At 38.1% G+C, this 22,137-nt stretch overlaps 1 protein-coding gene across 1 annotated transcript in view; it reads left to right on the top strand.

Moving 5' to 3' along the window:
- Window positions 1-313: 313 nt before the first annotated feature.
- The window catches only part of KCNH5 (potassium voltage-gated channel subfamily H member 5), a 266,358-nt gene continuing 244,534 nt past the window's right edge, over window positions 314-22,137 (top strand). Inside the window, exon 1 of the mRNA XM_045821933.1 lies at window positions 314-689. Coding sequence (XP_045677889.1) covers window positions 617-689 — 73 coding nt within the window. The 5' untranslated portion in view covers window positions 314-616. The remainder of the gene's footprint in view (window positions 690-22,137) is intronic.

Below are 22,137 nucleotides of genomic sequence, written 5' to 3'. Positions count from 1 at the left end.
GTCGATCTCCAGGGAGAGAGGAGTGGACACAAGGCGCACAGCCCCGCAGAAGTTGGGCTCCGCGGGGCAGCGGTGATCCAGCTGCAAAGAGAAAGGGTGGGCTGGGGCAACGGAAGAAGGAAGGCGCAGTGGAGGTGTCTGGGTCTGGGCTAACAGTGACTGGAAGAGGCGCTTGAGTTGGCCCTTCCCGCTCCCCTGACCTTCCGGCACGGGGCAGGGGGAGAAATGCTGAGCCCGCGCCCGGGCGGCGGCCACCACAGCAGCAGCCTCAGCAGTAGCTTGAGCAGCAGCACCGGCGGGACAGCGACAGCGGGGGCGGCGCAGGCGCACTGTGCCCCGCGGAGCCTGCAGTTCCCGAGCCCCGTGTGCGGCACCGCCACAGTCTGGGCAGCTGCGGCCGGGGGAGCGCTACTACCATGAACTGCCTGGTCCTCCTCCCCAGAGCTGCTCATCCGGGTTGGGCTGGAGACACAGTCAGGGGACCCCGTCGCCGCCGCACCCCCTCTTCTTTCGGCTCCATCTTCTCCTCCACCTTTTCCTACTCTTCCTCCACCTTCTCCTCCTGCATCCCCCCCTCCCCCGCCGCGGATCCTGGCCGCCGCTCTCCAGACCCAGGATGCCGGGGGGCAAGAGAGGGCTGGTGGCACCTCAGAACACATTTTTGGAGAACATCGTCAGGCGCTCCAGTGGTAAGAAGAGTTGCAGTTCAGAACACCCCTACTTCTATCCTGCACACGCGTGTGCGCCCCCATCCCATCCCTCTCCCAGAGGGGGCGGGGGTTGCAGACAGCCCAGCCTGGTGGCTTCAGTGACTAGCTGGACCTGATTTTGGATGGGGGTGGGAATGAGTGGTGCTGGAAAGTTAGTAGTGCCTCCTCCTCAGGACGTGCTCACCCCCTTCCCACCTGTCCAGAGCCAGAAACAGGAGGAAGCTGGGGGCGGGGGGGTGGCGGGGGGCCGCGGGTAGGGTGCAGGTACACCTGGAGAATAGCGTTGAGTTTCGGTTGGGTGAGGGCTATATTTCTTGTCCATCCTCTTTCTACATTTTTTTTCCCCAAGTAGGTTGCAGAGACTGAACAAATTCTTAGAGTTGAATCTCAGTGCAAGGGCTTCCTTCAAGTTGGGAATGGCTGCGAAAGTGGATACTTAATAAGATTTTGTCTCTGATTTGGCTTTTGGGCCCAATGGGCACCGCTGGAAGGAACCTTGTGCTAGGGGGAGTACTTGAGGTTGAACCTAATGAAGAGACTACTTGGAAAATGGGAAGACAATTACTATGGTCAAATATATGTTGAAAGTTTCTTTTTAAAAAAAAATTTGCATTGACTTACAATGATTCATATGATATTTCATTTGACTTAAACAGGAGAAATGTAGAAGGGAAGCAATAGCTTCTGTGCTTTTAAAGTAACTAGAGAAAGAATGTTAAAAGTGTCATTTTTACCTTGATACCGATGTGAAGGTTTTCTTGCCTTAAATTGTCTTTAAAATGTCATCTACTTATGCATTCATTTCCTCCAATATACTCTGAATGGGGATGGTTATATATTTCACATTTGAAGACCTAATAAACTTTGCAGTTTACTGAAATCTCTACATCTTCCACTTGTTTTAAGTTCTTTTATGTAATTTTCAATTTTATAAGGAAGATAGGTAAAGTATCCTGTAAAGTACTCCCCTTTTCCCCTCTGGGGGCTGTTATTTTGTTTTTAAATCCCTTGCTTGGAGAATTGTGAGAGAGACATTTCTGCATGTTGGTCTCACAGTGGAGCTTGGACCAAAGCAATTGACATACTCTCTGCAGCTTCATAGTTGTTTATTTATTCATTTGTTTATTCATTAAAACAATATTTTTTTGGTGGGGGTGCCTTATACAACAGACACTCCGTGGGGTCCTTTGAATAAAAAAATGATTAAGAAACTTCTGTTCTCAAGAAGTTCCCTGCCTAGTGGGCAAGAGCAAAGCACACTCAAATGATAATAAACAATTAAACACAATTATGCTCTCCCTGGGTTGGTAGCTTAGATGCTATTAATTCTCACATGAGGATCTCCTCTAAAACTGGGCTTGCACATATTTCCCCTGGTTTGGGGACTATATATATTTAAATGCCCTGAGCTGTTTTTCATAAAGCTCTGACATGTGACTTTATTTCTTCCACAGGGTCAACATCTGGTGCTGTACAGTCTAGAGTAGACTTTTTGGGTTGGATCTAATTTTTAAAAACCTGTAATATTTTTAGCTATTCCAGTGTGATTTCAAATGTGTTTTTGATTTTTTCATGATGATATAAAATACAAATTTGTAATGGTAGGCAATTTCTATGTTTATCTATTACCTTCTTCTGTTAATATTATTCCAGACATAACAAGGGGATATTACTGTTAAAACAGACAGTTTGGGATATTTAAAGGTTCTTAGAATCAGTTAAGATACATTAGCCTTATTTCAGCTTTCTCATCCTCTTGAGTTATTTCAGCTCCTTATATTTTAGTCTGTGAAAGGACTTTTCATAATCAAGAATAAAACCTATAGGTTCTTGATTGCTCTTCAGGGCAACCAGAAAGCGGATGATAATTCCTTGATTGAAGTTTCCTAATACAGCATCTTCAGTTGAAACTTCTTATACAGTCTGGAACTATGAGTCAGTTTTTAGATTACCTTTTATTTCAGCTATACCATGAAATTAAGATTTACCTTGTGTGGCTTAGAAATACCTGCTTCTGTTGCCTCCATTTTACATCTTCCATCCAGGCTGGTGAATGTTCTATCTTTTTCACATGTTGTGTTCATAATTGCTTTATTGGCCTAGCATTTCTTTCCATGGATAACACCAAGTGTGAGTGAACATTTATGTTTTGTCATTTTACATACCACCTCTAATTGCTTATGGCTAACTTTTAATACTACTACTCAAAACCTCTGAGCTTTGTTTGAAATGTGATAACTGAAGTAAGTATATGTGCTTGTGTATGTAATAAACACTGGAAAGTCTCTGGACCACTTGTACAGGTGGTAAAATTACACCTGTAATTTTTTAATTACAGAGTACTAAAAAGATTTACTCCCATAAATGTGTGGGAGTATCCCATAGTTGTTGCCATTTCCATATGATTCGGCAGAGAAATAGATCAATTTGCTCTGAGAAATTATTTAATTGGGATTAACAGAGAAAATTCCCTTCAGAATTCTTACAGGCAGATCGAGTTTGTCACAGTGAAGATTTCATTATTCACTAATTTAACAACATTGAAAGTGAAGTGTTGGTAGAGTTTTAGTGGAAAAAGAAAGAAAAGGAGTGGTAACTCCCAGTATATTTAAGAATTGGAGAGATAGGCTGGGATTGTCTTAGTCCATGAAATGCTTCTCTTTCTGATACATCATTTTCTTGTTTTAGTGAGAGTCATATGAAACAGAAACAGTACATACAGATGCACACAGATTAACATACAGACTGACATCCACCTAGATACAAAGATAGTGCAGAAGAAAACACTCTTTCTCTCACACACAAAGACAGATGTAGAAAGTAATAGAAATACAGAGAGGAAGGGAGGGAGGTGGGCTGTGCTGGGAGAGAGAGAAAGAGAGAAAGACACACACACACATGGAGGGAGGGAGATAATTGAGATTAGACATGAAAGGGAAATAGACACAAAGACAAAACAAACCATCAGGCACTTATTTGTCCATGGATATCACTAATGAGCTGAAATCTCAGCCAATTAGAAATCCATCAGACAACTTCTTGATGGTGCTTTTAAATGTGAGGATTTCCTAATAAAATTCCAAACTCCTCAGCTGCAATTTCCCAGAATAATGGTGCTATATTCTGAGCCCCAGGGTAGCACTATAGCCTATTTGCTGTTATTTCCTACCTCCTGAGATGGGATTTTTATTTTTCTTATTTAGTTGACTCAGTCTGTTATGGGCAGACATTTCAAGTTGTTACTGGTGATTCAAAGTCTATAAAATAAAGTAAGATAAAATCAAATAATGAGGGCCATTGAGTAAGATGGATACACACATACTTTAAAGAAAAATCCGAAAATATTAAAAGTAGGGAATTTATTTAGTTTTAAGATAAAAGACCAGATCATTTCAGATAAATAAAAGGAATTACTATAACTCTTGGCACGTGATTCAAGTAGGTATAGAGAGCACATTATTAGCCCAAGAAGTCGTAAAAGTCAAAAGGGTAAATAGCAAGGTTTAAATACATTTTTAGATAAGTTGGTAGGTAGGGAGAGTTTGGGAACTATGTGGTGAGTTCCTTACATCTGTGCAATGTCTCACAGAAGGTCTCTGGCCCAAAGTGCTCATTGGCCAAATCTGTGTCTTGGACATTATTAGGCTGTCTTCACTCATTTAAATTTCAATTATTTATGCAAGCTGTTCATCAACATACACTGGGCTGTAAGGAGCAAGTACACTTGCAGGTAAAGGGATAGACACTGAAATAAAACAACAGTTTTTAGAACTATTAGATTGGATTTTAGATGCAAAAACCAAAACATTTCCAAGGCCTTCATTGTGGTCATGTCTTTGGGCAGCACGTTTTATCACGTTGTCTTCGATTCCTTGACAAATCAGCAGAAATGGTAATTTTGGGTAACAGTAAACTAGGTTGCCATTTTGAAAAATTATAACTTTGAAAATAGTGTACTTTTATTAGAAATTAAATATTGGTGTTTGATATTTCAAACATTATGAAAAACTAGAAATGTTTTTCTCTTTAGAGAAAAAAGGGGCTCAGGAGAGAAAACAGTGGAGGCAGTATTTTATGAACCACTTAACTTCTAAGAGAAGTTCCACATACTCAATTTCTATTTTTCTTGAGACATCCAGCTGCACCAGCAATTTCTTTACTCAGTTATCTTTTACTTATAGGAATATCCGAAATGATTTTGTGCTTGTAAAAATTGAGATCTCAAAAAGAACCTGTAGGAGAGGAAATAAACTAGTGATTTTAAAACAAAAAAGGAATAATAACTTTTAGGTATTATCCAATTTGAAAGAAATGGTGAGAAAATGTGTATTTTGGGTATAAGTTTCTTGGTATTTTCTCTTGAGAGATTTTCTTTAACATTTAAATCACAGTTTAGGAAATGTTGATAAAACCACATAGTGTTTTAAAAACATTGGTTTATCCAGTCTTATAATGTATCACTTTCACTATTGAAATATCATAGAGGTTAAAATTATACTGACAGCTTCCTAAATTATATTTATAAATAAGCTGGGGGATTGTCTCTTGCTTTAGGGCCCACACTGCATTATATAACGAATGCAGTACTTTCTTGACCACAGAGCTGTTTACCCCAGGGCAATCTGTCTTCATTCAAATTGCCCTCTTCCCTATATTTTGCTTGAGTCCAGAAGTAGGGTGGGTATGAAACCTATGTGCCTAGCCATCTTTTAACTGCCCTACTAAGAGAACCACATAAGACACTATTTTTTGACAGAAGGGGGCAGCTATGATTATTTTAAGTGACAGTGACTGGCTAGATTTCCAAAAAGAAACACACTAGTTTAGTCAATATTTATTTTTGACTTCCATTGTTAATAACAGCTGTTTGCTAGCGTGGACCAACATTGCTTCCATAGTCTCCAGTGTCGGGCCTAGGAAAAGGTTGTGAATTGTTCTCCAAAACTCTGTCGTTGGGATCCACCACCAGAGGTCACTGTAGGTTCTGTCACAGGTGAACCAGGTAGTTACTTTTGCTCTTTTTTTTTTCTTTTTTTCCTCAAATTTGATTGGAAGTTACAATCAATGTAGTTAAGTTATTGCTTCAGGGAGAAAATATTTAAAATATCATGCATAGAAAAGTAAAACCAAGAAAGGCAGTCATTGCAATCTTATTTTAGTTGATGGTAAACGTTTTGTGGCTGAATGGGGTATTAATAAAGACAGTTTATGCAAAGGAATAAATTTAAATAAATTTTAGACTAGTAGAACATTTACTTTGGCAGATGGACAAAATTTTATTATAATAAACCCTTTCAGTGTGGTGGTAAATATATGAAATATAAGGAAAATGCTATATAAATAAGGTTTGTACTAGAAAGATGACTATAATATATGACATATTATATTTCAATAAAATTTGCCTCTAGCATATGTCTTGCTGTAATTTATGTGAAATTGGTGAGTCAGTTCATGGTAGTGCTTTGATTTTATTGACAGTTCACAGATTTATGGTTACTTACCTAGGATATGGTTGTAGTGGTTTTCCATTATCCAAACTTTTAAAATAAAATGCAGAGCTAAAGCTAACACTCTTCAAAGTTCTTCAAACTTATTAAATTACCCTCCAAAATATGATTGGAGGTAATATTACTTTAAGTGGTGTTTCCTATTAATCAGGAAGTCTGAATCTTGGACTTAGGGATTTTTTGGGGGGTGTGGTGGGGGGAAGGGTTAGGAACTGCATATTGCAATGTGCTTTGAAATGTCCTCAACAAAATTAGTTTTAATAGGAAAATTAAAATATGGCACATAGTAATTATATGAATAAAAGTGCTATGTTGTGAAATCAAATGAACATGAATTATAAGTCACAACCAAAAACTAGTGGCGGTTGTTGTGGAAACTGAGGTTAAAGAAAGTAGTCCTGATGTGCTCTATGAAATGGGTATTTATGAAACATTTTCCCTTTACCAGTAGCAGAGCCGAATTTTTAAAAAAGCCTATCTTATGTTCTTGTCACACATACACAAAAAGAAAAGAAAATGATAAAACTATGTGAGATAATGGATAAAATAATTAGCTCGATTGTGCTAATCATTTCACAATGTGTACATATGTCAAACCATTAAGTTGTACAACCTGAAGTATGTACAATTTTTTATTTGTCAATTATACCTTAATAAAATTAAAAAATCCTCAGTGTATTCCACCAAACACTCTAATTGAATAATGTATGGCATGACCCCTTTTTATCATTGAGTAATGAATGAAAAGAACTATTTAAATATCTTTATATAATGTAGAAGTTAATATTGGAAAGGTTTAATCTTGAAAAATATTTGATTGAATGAGGGCAGTAATAATGTAATCTCATAAATCAGTGTGCAGTTGAAACGTAGTGTTTGGTTGTATGACGTTACTCTTAAAAGAGACACATTTGTATATATTCTAGATAGTAGTTTTGTGATATATTAAGTTTTCACATGGAAAAGGTAGGAAAATTAAATAAAGAGCAGAGTAATTTGGATAAGAAAGAGTGGTTGAAAAGCTACATGAAATTTCATTGAAATGAATTTCTTTCTTTCTTGGGATCTGGTCCATTAGTATAAGTACTATGTATGAAATCCTATTGATTTCAAGAGATAAGCGATTTGAGATCTGAGGTTAAGTGTACAATCATAGCAGCTTCTAAAGGCACTGACATATAACTGGGAAGTCATGAACATGTTGATACATGAACTAAACTCTGTGAGGATTTGGGTCATACCTGCACATACTTTAACATCCTCTACTGTGAAGAGCACACAGCACTAAGTACTAGTTGAATAAATGCTTTCTGATTTTGTCTCCTAAGTTAAACAAGTCCCTAATGGATATCCCCCCAAAACAGTGCTGCTTAAATCTCTTAAGTAAGCTTGTATAAGTAATTGCATAGTTTAATATGTTTTGTGAATGTGTACATTTGAAACTGGAAATCGCATTGTATAGGGCCAATCAGATGGATTTCTTGAGAGCATGAGAGGTCAATGTGTAAGTGATCTCATGCTCACCTTCTGTTCCAACTTGATGTACAACCGAAATAGTTTCTAACTCTTTGCTCAAATCTCTAAGAGCTTAAAAGCTCAACTACTCTATGCAAGAAAGAACTTTTAAAAATCTATATGTTCTTATTAAATTATTTGAAAAACAATTTTGCTGTTAGGAGTTATTGATGGCAAGTTTTATCATTGAGAATTGATCCTTGCCAGACTAAGTATTTTCTGAGTGTTTTGCTCTAAGGAGCAGCTTACAGTCCTGCACTGTATTTGGTGGGAGAGGGAAAATGGATTTTGACTGTTTAGAGACTGCAGAGTCATTGTCAGATCACCAAGTTTAACTGAAAATCAAACAACTCACTTGGATTGAGGGGAAAATTAACCTTTATCCTGATCTTTTCTGTAAGTCTTTTTTGTCTGCTGGCCTATTTTTTTATTTGGGGCAAATTAAAACACAATGAGTTTATTTTCTTATATTAGTAGATTGAGAGAATAGAGGACTTTTTCATTGCAGTTTAAATAGTCCTAGAATAAAGTCTCTTAAAAACAACTCCCATCCTCTTGCTTGATCCTCATACTCGTTCTAGTTAACCATATATTAATTCAACAGAAATTTGTTGCGTGCTTACTGTGTGCTAGGCACTGATCTAAGCATTGGGGATGCATAATGAATGCAATGATGAAAACAATGTTTCTTTTTTCTTTTTTTCTATCTGAGGGCAGTGTACACACTGGTTAAGAGCCATAGGTTCTGGGGGTTTGTTTTAGAGTCCTGGCTCTGAGAGTTACTAGCTCTGTGGCTTACTTATCTGTACCTCATTTTCTCCTCTGTAAAATACAAGTAATAATAGTATCTAGCTTATGGTGTTTAAGAGTGAGGCTTAAATGAGGTAGTACATGCAAAGTGCTAAGAATAGTGTCTGGCACATAAGAAGCAGTGTAAGTACCAGTGCTGTTGGTTTTATTATCATCGAGATGTTTAAATCTTTGAACGCACCATCTGTAGTTGCCTTTACTTCTTGGTTGCATCTGTTTTCAACCTATTTCTGTCTATACCATATTGCTGAAGTTTCCTAGAAGGTTACATACAAGTGAACATTCTTGTGACTCCAAAGGCCTTTTATTGGTCCATATTTTTCTGGCTTTGCAGGATTCGAGACTGTGCCCGCCTACCTTTCCACATCCATGCTCCCCTTTTGGATTTCATGTCTTTGCACTCTCTCCTGCCCTTGTTCCTGGGTTCTCTTTCTGTTCCCCTTTTCCTCTCCTCTCATCCCCTCTCCGCCATCCCCTCTGCTCCTCTCCTCCCTTCTGAAGAATGGATAGTTATCCAGGTTCAGCCTTCAGCTGTCTTTTTCACGTCTTCACCTTTCTTTCCGAGCACACTTGTCCTCTGTGCTGGTTTTATCCTCTCTGTGCTCCAGCCCCATATTCCAATGGCCTGTACAATTTCTCCTTGTATACTTCTCATGAGTCACCTAAAACTCAGTGTGGCCAGAACTGAATTTATCATTGGTTTTGGCTTCAAACACACTTAATTTCTTTGGTATTTCCCCATTTCTGTCAAAGGTATTGAGACATAATTACCAATGAACAATCCTTTGGGGTAAGGTTTTGCCATGTTCTTCTTTTATACCGCCTCTAAGTGCCGTGTGCAGAATGAGTACATTTATGCCCATTCGCTGTACTGACACATATCAGGGCATGAAACGTGTCCACAAGTGACATCATATGGGGCCAGTACATATAAATATGATGGACCAAAGAAAGAATGTCAGGAGGAAAGAAAAGAGTTGGGCTTGGGAACAAAATATCTCCTCTGAGAATGAGGAATGAAAGGTGTAATACATTCTCCTATTTATTCCTAAAGTAGTCTCTGTCTCCACTGGAGCACCCGTGGTCAAGGTAACTGGTAATCTTTCTGGAACTCTGCAGGGCATTTGCAAGCTCAGAGAACGGTGCTCTCAACAATGCAAAGACGTTTCCATCTTGATGACACAGACTTCTGTCCTGGTTTGAGCCTTGATCTACAGTGACACACCAGGACTCTCCAGAATTATTAAAACTCCTGGAGAAACTCAGCAAAACCACAAATGTAGTGGATCTTGCACTGTGCCTCATGATAATAAGGGCTTAATAATATTACTTTTTTTCTATTTTCTCTAACATAAGGTTTGGGTAGGTTCCCTCCCTCTCTCCCTCCCTCCCTCCCTTTCTCTTTTATCCTGAAGAAAGCAAAGTATTACAAGTTGAGATTTCCATGAACTAGTGGATATGAGCTTAAAAGCAGTTGGATGCACTTTACCAAGTGACTTAATTAGTTGGAGGGAAAAAACAAAAAACATGAAACAAAAACAAACAGGCACCCCTTCTCTACTCAACAAAACCTACTACTTAGAGCCAAAGAAACATCAGTTCTCTTCATCCCAGTGACTGGCGGTGACTGAAGAAGCTGAAGAAGGCAGAAATGTCAGCCTCTTTTTGTAACTGGCCCAGTGAAATCTGGCCAAAGGAGAGAATTGCATTGAATTTGTGATCTGTATCTTTTCCTTGAACAATTAGCTCCTGGTGCATAGATAGTAGAAATTAAAATAAAATAGGACAAAGCTTTAGAAAATTAATTGGACTGTCAATGCATTCAGAAAAGCTTTGCTTATTTTTCTACCAGGTGTGCAGATTAGACCAGTCTTTTAATTGAAATTCTTCATTAGTTATCTTGTCATTAGTGTTCAATTGCCTTAAAAGGTTAACCAGGAAAATATATAATCCCTTCAGACACAATTCATTTGCAAAAAAAAAAAAAAGGTTTGTTTATTCGCAGGATTGAAAAATGCTGCCGAATCATTAAATATGTAATACTTTTTTCCCCTGATAAACACATCTTGACTTATTTAGGTTTTATGTAAGATTATATAATTAGTGAATATGTTATGGCTTTAGGTATTTTAAGAAATTTTATTGTAATAAAATCCAGTATAAAACTGTAATGATCTGTATTCACGTACAGGGTTTTTGTTGTATTTTGAGACTATGAATCTCTAGGCCATATTGTAATCATATTTTCCTTCTAATGATTCTGACCAGTGTTCATTTTAGAAATCCATCTTCTTGTGAACAAAACACCAACTATTAATAGTACAGACTTTGAAATGTTGAACTTTTTTATATATAGAAATATTTTTATAACAAAATTTCTATTCCTACCAATAGAATTTTAGAAATAAGCAGTATCTGACACACTCTGAACTACTTTGGCTAGATGGAAAAATGATGCCATCAAAGACACACAGAAACTTAAAAATATACCTTTGATCTTGAAGGAGATGAAACATGGAGGCATATTTTTAACTTTGATGACAGCTGAACAAATTTGAATAAATTAACAGATATTTTTGAATGTTTCAAACTCCCACAGTGATGGTCTGCCTAATGTTGGTAATATTAGTATGTAATAATTAGTTTCATTGTGGAAGGGTACAAAGCATATGTGTCGACACACACACACACACACACACATTTCCTTGTAGAACTGAAGGATAAAGGTGTGCTGTAAGGGCAGGAAAGATACCAGCCTTTATTCTGTTGTTGGTGTAGTGGAAGTGTGCAGCGTGCCTCCCAGATAACAACATGGTGGATGTGGCCATGACGTGTACATTATTTATGCCTTTGTTTAGCCACCTGTGCCAGGACTTTAGCCCAAATACAATGTGTTACACGTGCTTCAATAATGGTTTTGTTGTTACTGTTCTAGAAAACTTAAATATATCTATAGATATAGCTCACCTAGAAGATGAGTCAAAAAATATATATTCCATGATGATTTAAATTCACAAGTGCAGGGAAATGTTTAGGAATATATATATATATATATATATATATATATAAAATTTATTTTTAGAGAGGGGGAAAGGAGGGAGAAAGAGAGGGAGAGAAACATCAATGTGTGGTTGCCTCTTGCATGTCCCTTCACTGGGGACCTGGCCTGCAACCCAGGCATGTGTCCTGACCGGGAACCGAACCAGCAACCCTCTGATTCTCAAGTCAACACTCAACCCACTGAACCACACCAGTCAGGGCCATGTATCTATATCTATCTATCTATCTATCTATCTATCTATCTATCTATCTATCTATCTATATCTATATATCTATATCTCTCTCTATATATATTTGTTTATATTCTGTTTATATATATATATAAATTATATATATATATAAACAGAATTGTCAGTTCTTTGAAGAGAAACACCTAGCATGATTCTTACCTATATTCTTGATAGTGTCTAACATTGCTCTAATAATTATTGATTCCTGTATGACTTTACACAGGAATCAGAATTGTTACATTTGATTTGATCATTTGACAAACATTCGTGGGTGTACAGTGATGAACAAACAGACATGGTCCCTGATCTCATGAGACTTGGAGTCTGGTAGGGAAACAGGCATTCAGGTGACTCATATCAAATATTTAACTGCAAATTGTGGTGAGCATTTTGAAGGAACCGGGGAGGGGGCGGTGCTGTGATTAAGGGTAAGAGGGACTAATTTTGATTGGGAGATTGTGTCAGGGGAAGTCTTTTTAAGGAAGTGGTGTTAAAGTGAGACCTAAAGGAAGAGGTAGCTAGATGGTATGTGGGTGGAGGAATATTTCGGGCAATGAGAAAACATGGGAACAGCCCTAAGGACAGAAAAAGAAAATGGCTGGCTGAATTTGTGCAGTTGGATTGCAGTGGGCAAAAAAAGAGTAAGATGGGAAGGAAAGGTGGAAGGAGACAGTTATGGGCCTGGCTGTTCAGGGCCAGGCTTTTGCATTATATTCCAGTGCCATGGACAGGTCTGGCTAGAAGGGTTATTTGTTGCATAATGACAAGTTGGATTGGAGGGAGGAGGCGTGATATTAGGGGACCAGTTTAGGAGACTCTGACAATAGTCCAGGCAAGGTAGGATGGCGGCATGGCCTGGGATGGTAGCAATAGAGATGAAGATAAGTGATTTGTTGGTAGAATCAGTAGGGTATTGGAAGGCATGAATGAAGAAGTATGAGGATGACTTTCCAGATTTTGACTTGAGCATCTGGGTGTAGACAGAGGTGAAGAAGAGTTCCCTGAGAAAGGGAAATTTGGGAGACAGCCAGATTGGACTGACGCTGTAGTGGTCACCTGTATAATCACTCTCATCTAGCTCCCTCTTTATTCCTTTGAAGTAATGAAGAACACAGCCAAAGGGAGCTCAGTGTGACTGTGTCCAGAGGTGATGTCTATATTCTACTTACAGACATTCGGCCTATCACAGGCCAGGCAGTAGCTTGGTCAGTTTGTTCTTGCGGATTAGAAACATGTAGCTTCAGATTTTAATAAGAGCCTGATTTAAATGAGAAACAAAGTAAATTGTTGAATAAAACCAAAAATCCCAACCCAAAACTTAACTTTATAATGAATATTTGACAGTTAGCATTGTTGAAGATATTCAATAATGCCCCCTTCTACCAACCTCTTAGAAAACAGTAGGGATTATCGCTACTTGGATTTACTTGTGTTGCTTTTAAGCTTCAAATTTCCCTTCTTGGACGCTGATGTTTGGAATGTGCATTCTGTAGACCTTTGAATCGGAGGCTTGTGGAGGTTGGGGTAACTCAGGTCCTTCCTCTGGGAAGGCCGGTGACCTGGGAGAGCAGCTTGAAAGAGCCCCGAGCCAGGCTTCCTGTTTCTGCGTGCACCCCACGTCTGCCCAGGCAGCTCTGTGCCTGGGCTTTGGGGTTTGGGGAATGAGAGTGATGATTCCTGGCTGGTGTGCTTCCCCAAAGGTAGGACAAGTGAAAGCCATCAGGGGAACATCTGGCTGGCTTTCCTTAGAAGTAGTCTTGAAAACTTCGGAAAAACTGTAAATTAGTGAAAGTGCTCTATTCAGTGTTTCAGTTCCTTTTTGTGAAGTTTTTTGCCTTCACCTGGACTCCATGTCTTCTCTCCTTGTCAGTACCCTAGAATTCTTTTGTGTGGCTTAGCACTTCTGAAAATATCTTAAAACTTCTCTGTGCTAGTGCTCTGAAATATATCCCCTAGGTTTATTTGCATTAAAAAGGAGGAGAGGATGGGAGGGAGAGGGGGAGAGAGAGATTTAACCTCTCCCCTCCCACACCATTCACCCATTGTTAATGTCCATGGAATTTCTGGATCAGAATACACAGTTTTCATAAAAACAAAACAAAAAAGCCAAAAAGCTGTCCAATCATGTCAGGTACAGGTAGTGTTGGAGCAGCTCAGAGAAAAATGTTCTTTTCTTGGAATTGCTGTAGAAAGGGAAGAAATATTTCACATACTTTTTTATATTATTTTCATTGACTGAATATAACCTCTCTTTTTCCAGAAATTCCTGTTAGCCAGGATTATTGACCTAAGGGTTTGCATATGGTCTCCTTTGGGAATGGGATTAATATGCAGGGGTATTGAGTTCAATGTAGTTATTTTCCTACTGTGTGAAGGAATAACACTGTAAACAGAAAGTACTTTCTTTATGTTACAGCAAAACAAAAGCTTAGACAGCAGTTCAGAAATACAGTGTGATAGAAGAGGACCAAGTCTTAGACAGTGAGGCCAGGTTCTATGTTTTGTCCCCAACAAGACACCCTTTTTCTAAGTTTGCTGAGTTCTTTAACTTTTCTGACCTGCCTTCCCATCCGTAAAAAAGAAGGCCAGGATGCACAATATGAATGTATCCATGAGCTTGGGGATCACCGGATGGTCTTGACAAAATGCAGGTTCTGATTGACCAGGTCTGGGGTGTGTTCCAGATTCTGCTTTGCTGATAAAACTCCCAGGTGATGCTGGTCCACACTGTGAGTAGCACGGTACCAAGTGTAAGTTTCCGAACCTGGCTGAGCATGAGACACTCCGCTGTGGCTGTATTCTGTGTTGTGTCCTAAGGGAGTCTGTTCACTGTGCCTGCGTGAGGATTTAGCAGTCTGTATTTTTGATACTCATTACAGGATTCGGCTGCAGCTGCCAGCATTTAGGAATGATCGTGGCAGCGAATTAGTGCTTCTCCACCATCGCTGCATATAAGAACCAAATGAGAGGATTGAAAAGCAAATATTGGGTTGGCCAAAAAGTTCATTTAGTTTTTCCCTATGATGGCTCTAGTAGTGATTAGTTGTCTTTAACTTTGTTTGAAATGATTTTGTTAGGTTGTATTGTGACAATTGTCCTATCAACATGAATTTAAGAAAAGAAAAATCAAAACTGGAAATTTTTGTGCAGTCATTTTAATATTGAAGATGGAAGGAAATACACATTTTTTGGTATATTATGCTTTATTGTTTCAAGACAGGTAAAAATGTAGCTGAAACACAAAAAAAGATTGGGTAGTGATGGAGAAAGTGCTGTGACTGATCAAAGGTGTAAAAAGTAGTTTGGCAAGATTTTTGATACTATTGACATTTTGGCCAAATAATTCTTGTGGGGGCTGTGGGGATGTCTGATGCATTGGAAGATATTTAGCAGCACCTCTGGCCTCTATCCACTAGAAGACAAAAGTGGAAGATAGCCGATGTACTCAAAATATCCAAATCAATAAACTTATTGGTGAAAATGAAAAGTGTGTCTTTTATTTTACGGAAAAAACTAAACGAGCTTTTTGGCTAACCCAATACTGATTTCACTGCAGACCAATTAAGACAACCTTTGAGGGGCCTAGAGTGGGTAACTGAGGTGGCCCCCTCCAGCCTGCCTCACCTCCATCCCAACTGAATGTGCAATCAAACTGAGAAACACTTCTGATTCCTAGTGGGCCATTTTGAAGTAGGGGCCTGTGATTTAGTTTTCAACCTTCTAACTCTTAAGGGAAAAGTGCTTGTTTTATTTCATGTCTATCTCTGAGAGGATACTGGATGGCCTTGCAAGGATATAGGGTGGGGCGAAGGTAGGTTCACAGTTGTTGTATGATGTAATACAATAATTAATAAATAATAATACAAGAATACATTCTGTGTTTTGTGTACTCACAATGTAAACCTACTTTTGCCCTGTCCTGTATAATGAGATGTTTTCAAGACTCAGCCTCTTGCAGAGATCCATTCAAGAATCTGCTCACACGTGGAATTATGGCTTCTGACATGTCCTGGGCTAAGACTACCTGGTAGGAATAACGACCCAGTTCTTAGGCCCTCCTGCAGGAACATATTGTGTATTAGAACCATTTGGATGTGAAATGTTTGCAAACACCTTCACGAAGTGGAGCAGTCTGGCTTCCAAGAAAGGTTCAGTTTTCCATGGCTTTGATGTGCTAAGGCAGCGATTTTCAACCTTTTCATGTTGTGGCACACAAACTAATTATAACATTCTGTGGCACACTAAAACTGTGTTTCTGCTGACCTGAGCTAAAAAAAGGTATAATTTTGATTGATTAACAACAACAAAATAATAATAGTATTTACCTACCCCTTTTAATCCAAAGTGACTTTTTTAAAAAATCAGGTGCTTATACTTGTATATAAAAGTTTCTGGTAAAAAAGAATTAAGCAATGGGAGACAACCTTATTATGTGATGTAACAAATAAAATGCAACTCTATTATATGACCTATATATTCACGGTTCAAGACAGGGCATTCACAGTGGACGGTTATTGTTGTGTTGGCTGTTGTCATTTTTTTTTTATTTGACAGTCTAAGGAAAAAGAGGTCAGTGTCTCTGACTAAATAGTCAGGAATTGCTGTGACTGATCAAAGGTGTAAAAATTCTTGCAGCACACCAGTTGAAAATTGCTGTGCTAAGAGCTGTGAGGACAGATTAGAACTAATTTCCTGAAGGTTCATTGATAAATATTTTAGTGTATTTGGGTTGCTATAGCAAAATACCCAAAACTGGGGTTGGGGGGAGCTTGTAAACAACATAGATTTATTTCTTACAGTTCTGGAGGCTGGAATTCTGAGACCAGGGAGCCAGCACAGTAAGGTTTTGGTGAGAACCCTCCTTCTGGTTGCAGACAGCTGACTTCTCATTGTGTCCTCATAGGATGGACAACAGGGAAGAGGAAGGAAGCTCTTTAGTGACTCTCATGAGGGTACTAATCACATTCACGAGGGACTCCACCCTCATGACCTCATCAAACCTCTACCACATTGACTCTAAACTTATGGAATGACCTGGTCAGAAGGTCAGGAAAAGCTTCGTTGGACTCGTGGCAACTGAGTTAAGACCTAAAAAAATGCAGATGTCAGTCAGATAGGGAGGGAAAGGAATGGTGTTTAGGCAGAGAGAACAAGTTAAAAGGTTCTATGGTGGGAGAGTACTTGAAGGTTGTGAGAATATAAGAAAAATTAGCATGGCTATTATGCTGAGAGCTAGGGCAGACTGATGGGAACTGAGTTTTGACATACTTGCAGGCCAGGGTAAGCCCTTGATGGGTGTGAAAGCAGGGTGGAGACATGAACCAATTGAATTTTGAAAAGACCAGTTGGGCTTCAGTGTGGACAATCCCCTTTAAAGGAATCACAAAGAAGGTTGGAGTAAAACCATGTAGATAGCTATTGGAGTTGTCCAGGGAAGAGATTATGGGAGCTTGGCATTGGGAATGATGGTGAAGATACAGAGAAATGGAAATATTTGAAGGAATTGTAAGAGATACAATCAGTATGATTTAGAAATGGATTAGTTTCCATATAGGGGTAATAGGGGTAATAGGGGTTATAGGGGTAATGAGCAGGATGCTGAAAGATGGCTCCCAGATTTATGACTTACATAATTACATGGATATGACCCCATTTTCTAAGATAGGAAACATTAGAAAAGTACCTGATTTAGGATAGTGAAAGTCATGGACATGTTCTGCTGAGGTCCATTTACCATATCTAAGAGGAGAAGTCAACTTGGATATCGAGATCTCGAATTTAGAGAAGAGGTCTGGTATGGCAATATCAGATGCTGAGTTACTGAATCTATGGGGATAGGTCAAAGTGTAAGAGGAGCTGACACGGAGGAGCTCTAATATATACTCGCTGGATAAAGAATATTGAGGCTGCAAAGGAAATGGAGGCGTGTCCAAAGAAATAGGGGGATGTTGTTCTATGAAAGCTAGTGATTGAGAACTTTTAAAAGAGGGAATGGTTACCAAACTTCTGGATTGTCAAGTGAAATGAGTAAAAAGCATTCTTTGGATTTGGTGATGTGAAGAGGTTATTGGTGATCTTGGGTGTCTTGGGAGTGGGAAAGACTGAAGCCAGAAAGGAGTGAGTTGAGTGAATAGGAGCTGAGTAGATGGAACCAGTGAGAACAGACAACTTTTATGGTGGGTTTGCCCCATGACAGGCTGGGGACAGAAGTGGTGGCAGCCAGAGGGGGTGTGGGCTGAGCGGTACACAGTTCATGTGTCACAGAGAAAGTGGAGTTGAGCTGGTTCTTAAAAGTTTTGACAGGCAAAGGGATGGAGGAAGTGTTTCAGATGGACAGTGGGCAACATGAGTGAGTATATTTTTGGGACACAGCGAGGAAACTGGCCTAACTTTAGTAGCATGGACTTTAAGATTAGTGAGAAATATGTTTGTTTGGGCAGGAAGGGTGAGGCTGGATTTCAGAGGGTTTTGTAAGTCTGGGAGACTATTTGACAGTGTAACCAGCTGGGGGTCTGTATAAAGAGTAGTGGGATGGAGGCAGGGCTTCACGGGACCGAGTGAACATTAGTCTGAAAATCAGACTGAAAATCAGGATGAGTTGAGGCAGGGAGACCCTGTAGTGAGCTGGATGGACTGCCACAGGTAGCTCGTCATGAACCTGGTGTGGACTAACATGGGAAAGAAGATTAATTTTTGGTGATCATCTTACAAATATTTATAACCGATGCTATGCACTTAAGGAAATATCATGTATTTATAGAGAAATTCATTTTTTATGAAGCATTTGTGGAAATAAGCTCATTTTCTACTCTAATCACCTTATGTACCAAGGCTAGGTGGTATTGCCATTCTTACAGTTAAGGTTCAGTTCAAATGCCACTGTTTTCCTAAAATTTCTGATTCTCTGGTGCTTCGTCTTCTTTGTGTTTTCTTTTAAAGCCGAGGTATAGTTTATATGAGGTAAAACACAGAGATTTTAAGTGTACAGTTCAGTTAGCTATGTCAAAAGTGTATATATCTGTGTAACTTACACCTTTTTAAAGATAGAGAACGATGACCTTGCCCAGAAAGTTTTTTTTGTCTCTTTCCTGGCAGCTCCTCTACCATTCCACGGCTGAACAGGAGTTTGACGATGCCACAGTTTTTAATCCATTCTCTTGTTGGTGGACATTTGCATTGTTTTCAGGTTTTGGTTCCTACAAATACATTTTATGTGAACATTTTTCTACAAGTCTTTTTTTAAAATACTTTTTTATTTCCCTTCAGTAAATGCCTAGGAGTAAAATTTCTGGGTCATACCTGGTATTTCCCAAATAAATTGTTTTCCAAAGTGATCAGGCTATTTTATATTTGCATTAGTGTTTTAAAAGAGTTTCACATTTTCATTAACATTTTGTATTGTTAGTCTTTATGACCACTCTAGTGGTTGAGCAGTGATATATCATATCATTGTGCTTTCAGTTTATATTTCTCTGATGAATGGTGATGGTGAACATCTCATGTGCTTATTGGCCATTGTATATCTTTTGTGAAATGTCTTCAAATCATTTGCTCATTTTGTTAATTGGATTATTTGTCCTTTGGTAGGAATCTTTTGTATATTCTGGATAGGAGTTCTTTCTCAGATGCCTATATTGTGAATATTTTTTCTTAGTTTGTAGTCTTCCTTTTTATTTTCTTTATAGTGTCTTTGAATGAGCAAATGATTTTAATTTTGGTGATGTTTAATGTATTTGTCCACATATGCTTTTAACGATGATTACTATATGAGTCTTATCTAAGAAATTTCTGTCTTCTTCAAAGTTGCAAAGATTTCCTCCTATGATTTCTTTTTAGCTTTTATTTTTGTATTTAGGTCAATGACCCATTAAACCTTTTTATTTTTGATTTTTGTATGTGGTGCAAGGTAGAGGTCAGAGTTCAGTTTTAACTATGTGGATATCTAGTTGTTTCAGCACAGTTCATTGAAGAGACATTTTTTTTTTTTTACTCTTTAAACTGCCTGGCATCTTTGTAGAAAAAAATCAGTTGACCATTCATGTGAGGCTCTGTATCTTTTTTTTCTACTTTTTATTTTCTGCAGTTTTTTTAAAGTCTTTTTAATAGTTTTTTTAAAAAATTATTTATTTATTTTTAGAGAGGGAAGGGAAGGAGAAAGAGAGAGAGAAACATCAATGTGCGGTTGCTGAGGGCCTGGCCTGCAACCCAGGCATGTGCCCTGACTGGGAATCGAACCTGCGATGCTTTGGTTCACAGCCCGCGCTCAATCCACTGAGCTATGCCAGCCAGGGCTTATCTTCTGCAGTTTTAGTGTTGTTTTCCTACTGTGGCTTTGTTTGTGTTTATCTTACTTGAGGTTTACTGAGCTAAGATCGTGGATTACTTTTTATGCTATTTGGGAAAATTTTAGTCAGCATTTATCCGCATAACATTTGTGCCTTATTCTGTCACTTTTCCTTCCAGACTAAACTACATATATTAAGACTGCTTGATATTGTCCCATAGGACATCTTTTAAATCTCTTACTCTTTTTTCTTCTGTTCGCAATAACTTTCATGGATACATTTTTAAATTTGCCTTTATTTTTTTATGGTCTAATGTACTGTTAAACCTGTTCAATGAATTATTTTTCAATTTCAGAGGTTGTATTGTTTATCCCTATATTCAAAGTATTGACTTCTTAATTACTCCTCTATTCCCTGATTTTCGTCACAGGTCTGTGTTTTCACGCCTCATGTTTTAATTGTATACTGAGTATTGGGTTGATACATTGTGGAGAGTTTGGATTTTATTATTTTTATTATTTTTCTCAGAAGAGGGGAATATTTTATTTTAGCAGGTAGTTAAATTATTGGTGGGTCACCTTGATCATAATTTTAGCTGTGTGTGTGTATGTGTGTGTGTGTGAGAGAGAGAGAGAGAGAGAGAGAGAGAGAGAGGGAGAGAGAGGGAGAGGGAGAGGGAGAGGGAGAGAGGGAAAGAATTCTACATTTTTAATCTTATTTCCAGGTCATAAACCTTTATCCTGGGACTTATTTCTTACTCCCAAAGCATGTAAATCTTGAGGAGTTTACCAAATTTCTTGAGCTTGATAGGACTGGAACTCTGAAATTTATCATGTAGCCTTGAGGACATGGTGAAATTTCTGCCCGCCTCTTAGTCTTCTAGTCCTTTCTAGGGTTGATGAGCTCCTTTGCAGTCTTATCCTGTGTGTATACAGTCTAGGTCACAGGTAAGGACTTGAGATCAGTTCTATACAGGTTTATGGCTCTATAGTCAAAGCATCTCCTTCTTTCACTTTAAAGCTGCTTGGCAGCCCCAAATTGTGACCTTTGACTTTTCTGCTTGAATTCTGTCACCCATGAACTGTACAAATTGGGAAGTGCTCACAGGGGAATGGGCAGTTAAATGAATATCTCATTTGATAAATCTTTTATTCAAGGGTTAGTATTTTTCAGCTTCTTCCTACCTTTGTTTGGTTTTAGTGCCTTAAAACAGATTATTTCCCCATATTTTGTACTACGATTCTTGATTTAACATCCATTCTGCTAAATTGTAATTGGTATGAAATGTTTTTTTCTTAGTGTTTAAGTTTATTGAGAGTAAAGGGTATGTTATATTGATCTTTATAGTAGCCCATTGTCTGACCCAGAGTAGTGCCTTTACTTAGCATCTACTTAATAAATGTTGAATTGCATTGTGATTTTTATGCAGACCAACTGTGAGTCAGGATTTAAAGTTTTCTACTCATAAGTTAATTAATCTTTTTAGTATACTACTCTGAATATAGTTCAAAGATTATTTTAAGAAGAAATATTGAGTATTTTGAAATGTAGTATTTCTTTTAAAATTTGTGCTGTTAAAATATTTATTTGAAAAATAATTTTATTTTTCTATTTTGATATTATTTTAATTTTAATTCATTTTAATGTTAACATACTTATCATGTTATCTAAATATTGCTAAAGTTATTGCCTAAGACTGTTTTATGTTCAATCAAGGTTGATACAAAAGATTATTTTTGTATTAATTTTTATACATAAAGCAAAACTACTTCTTTATGTAAAACAGAGTGGAAATGTTTCTTTATTTAGACTAAAGACAGCTTCTAAGTTTTGTGGTAGCACGTGGTTGAAAATAATATATTTGAATAATTTTATTTTAGAAAGGAACTCTACAATGTTATTTTAAATTAGAATTCTTAAGGTCAATCATATTTGTTCCAGCATGTCCAAAATTATATTAATAGAAATTTTGGAGGAATCACCCAAGACTGCCTCAGTTATTAAGTCTAATGTTCTCTTT

This window comes from Phyllostomus hastatus, unplaced genomic scaffold (genome assembly GCF_019186645.2).
Source record: "Phyllostomus hastatus isolate PE091 unplaced genomic scaffold, TTU_PhHast_1.1 phas_scaffold_501, whole genome shotgun sequence".
In the NCBI taxonomy this organism is placed as follows: domain Eukaryota; kingdom Metazoa; phylum Chordata; class Mammalia; order Chiroptera; family Phyllostomidae; genus Phyllostomus; species Phyllostomus hastatus.
This window is presented reverse-complemented; position numbering and strand designations above follow the sequence as displayed.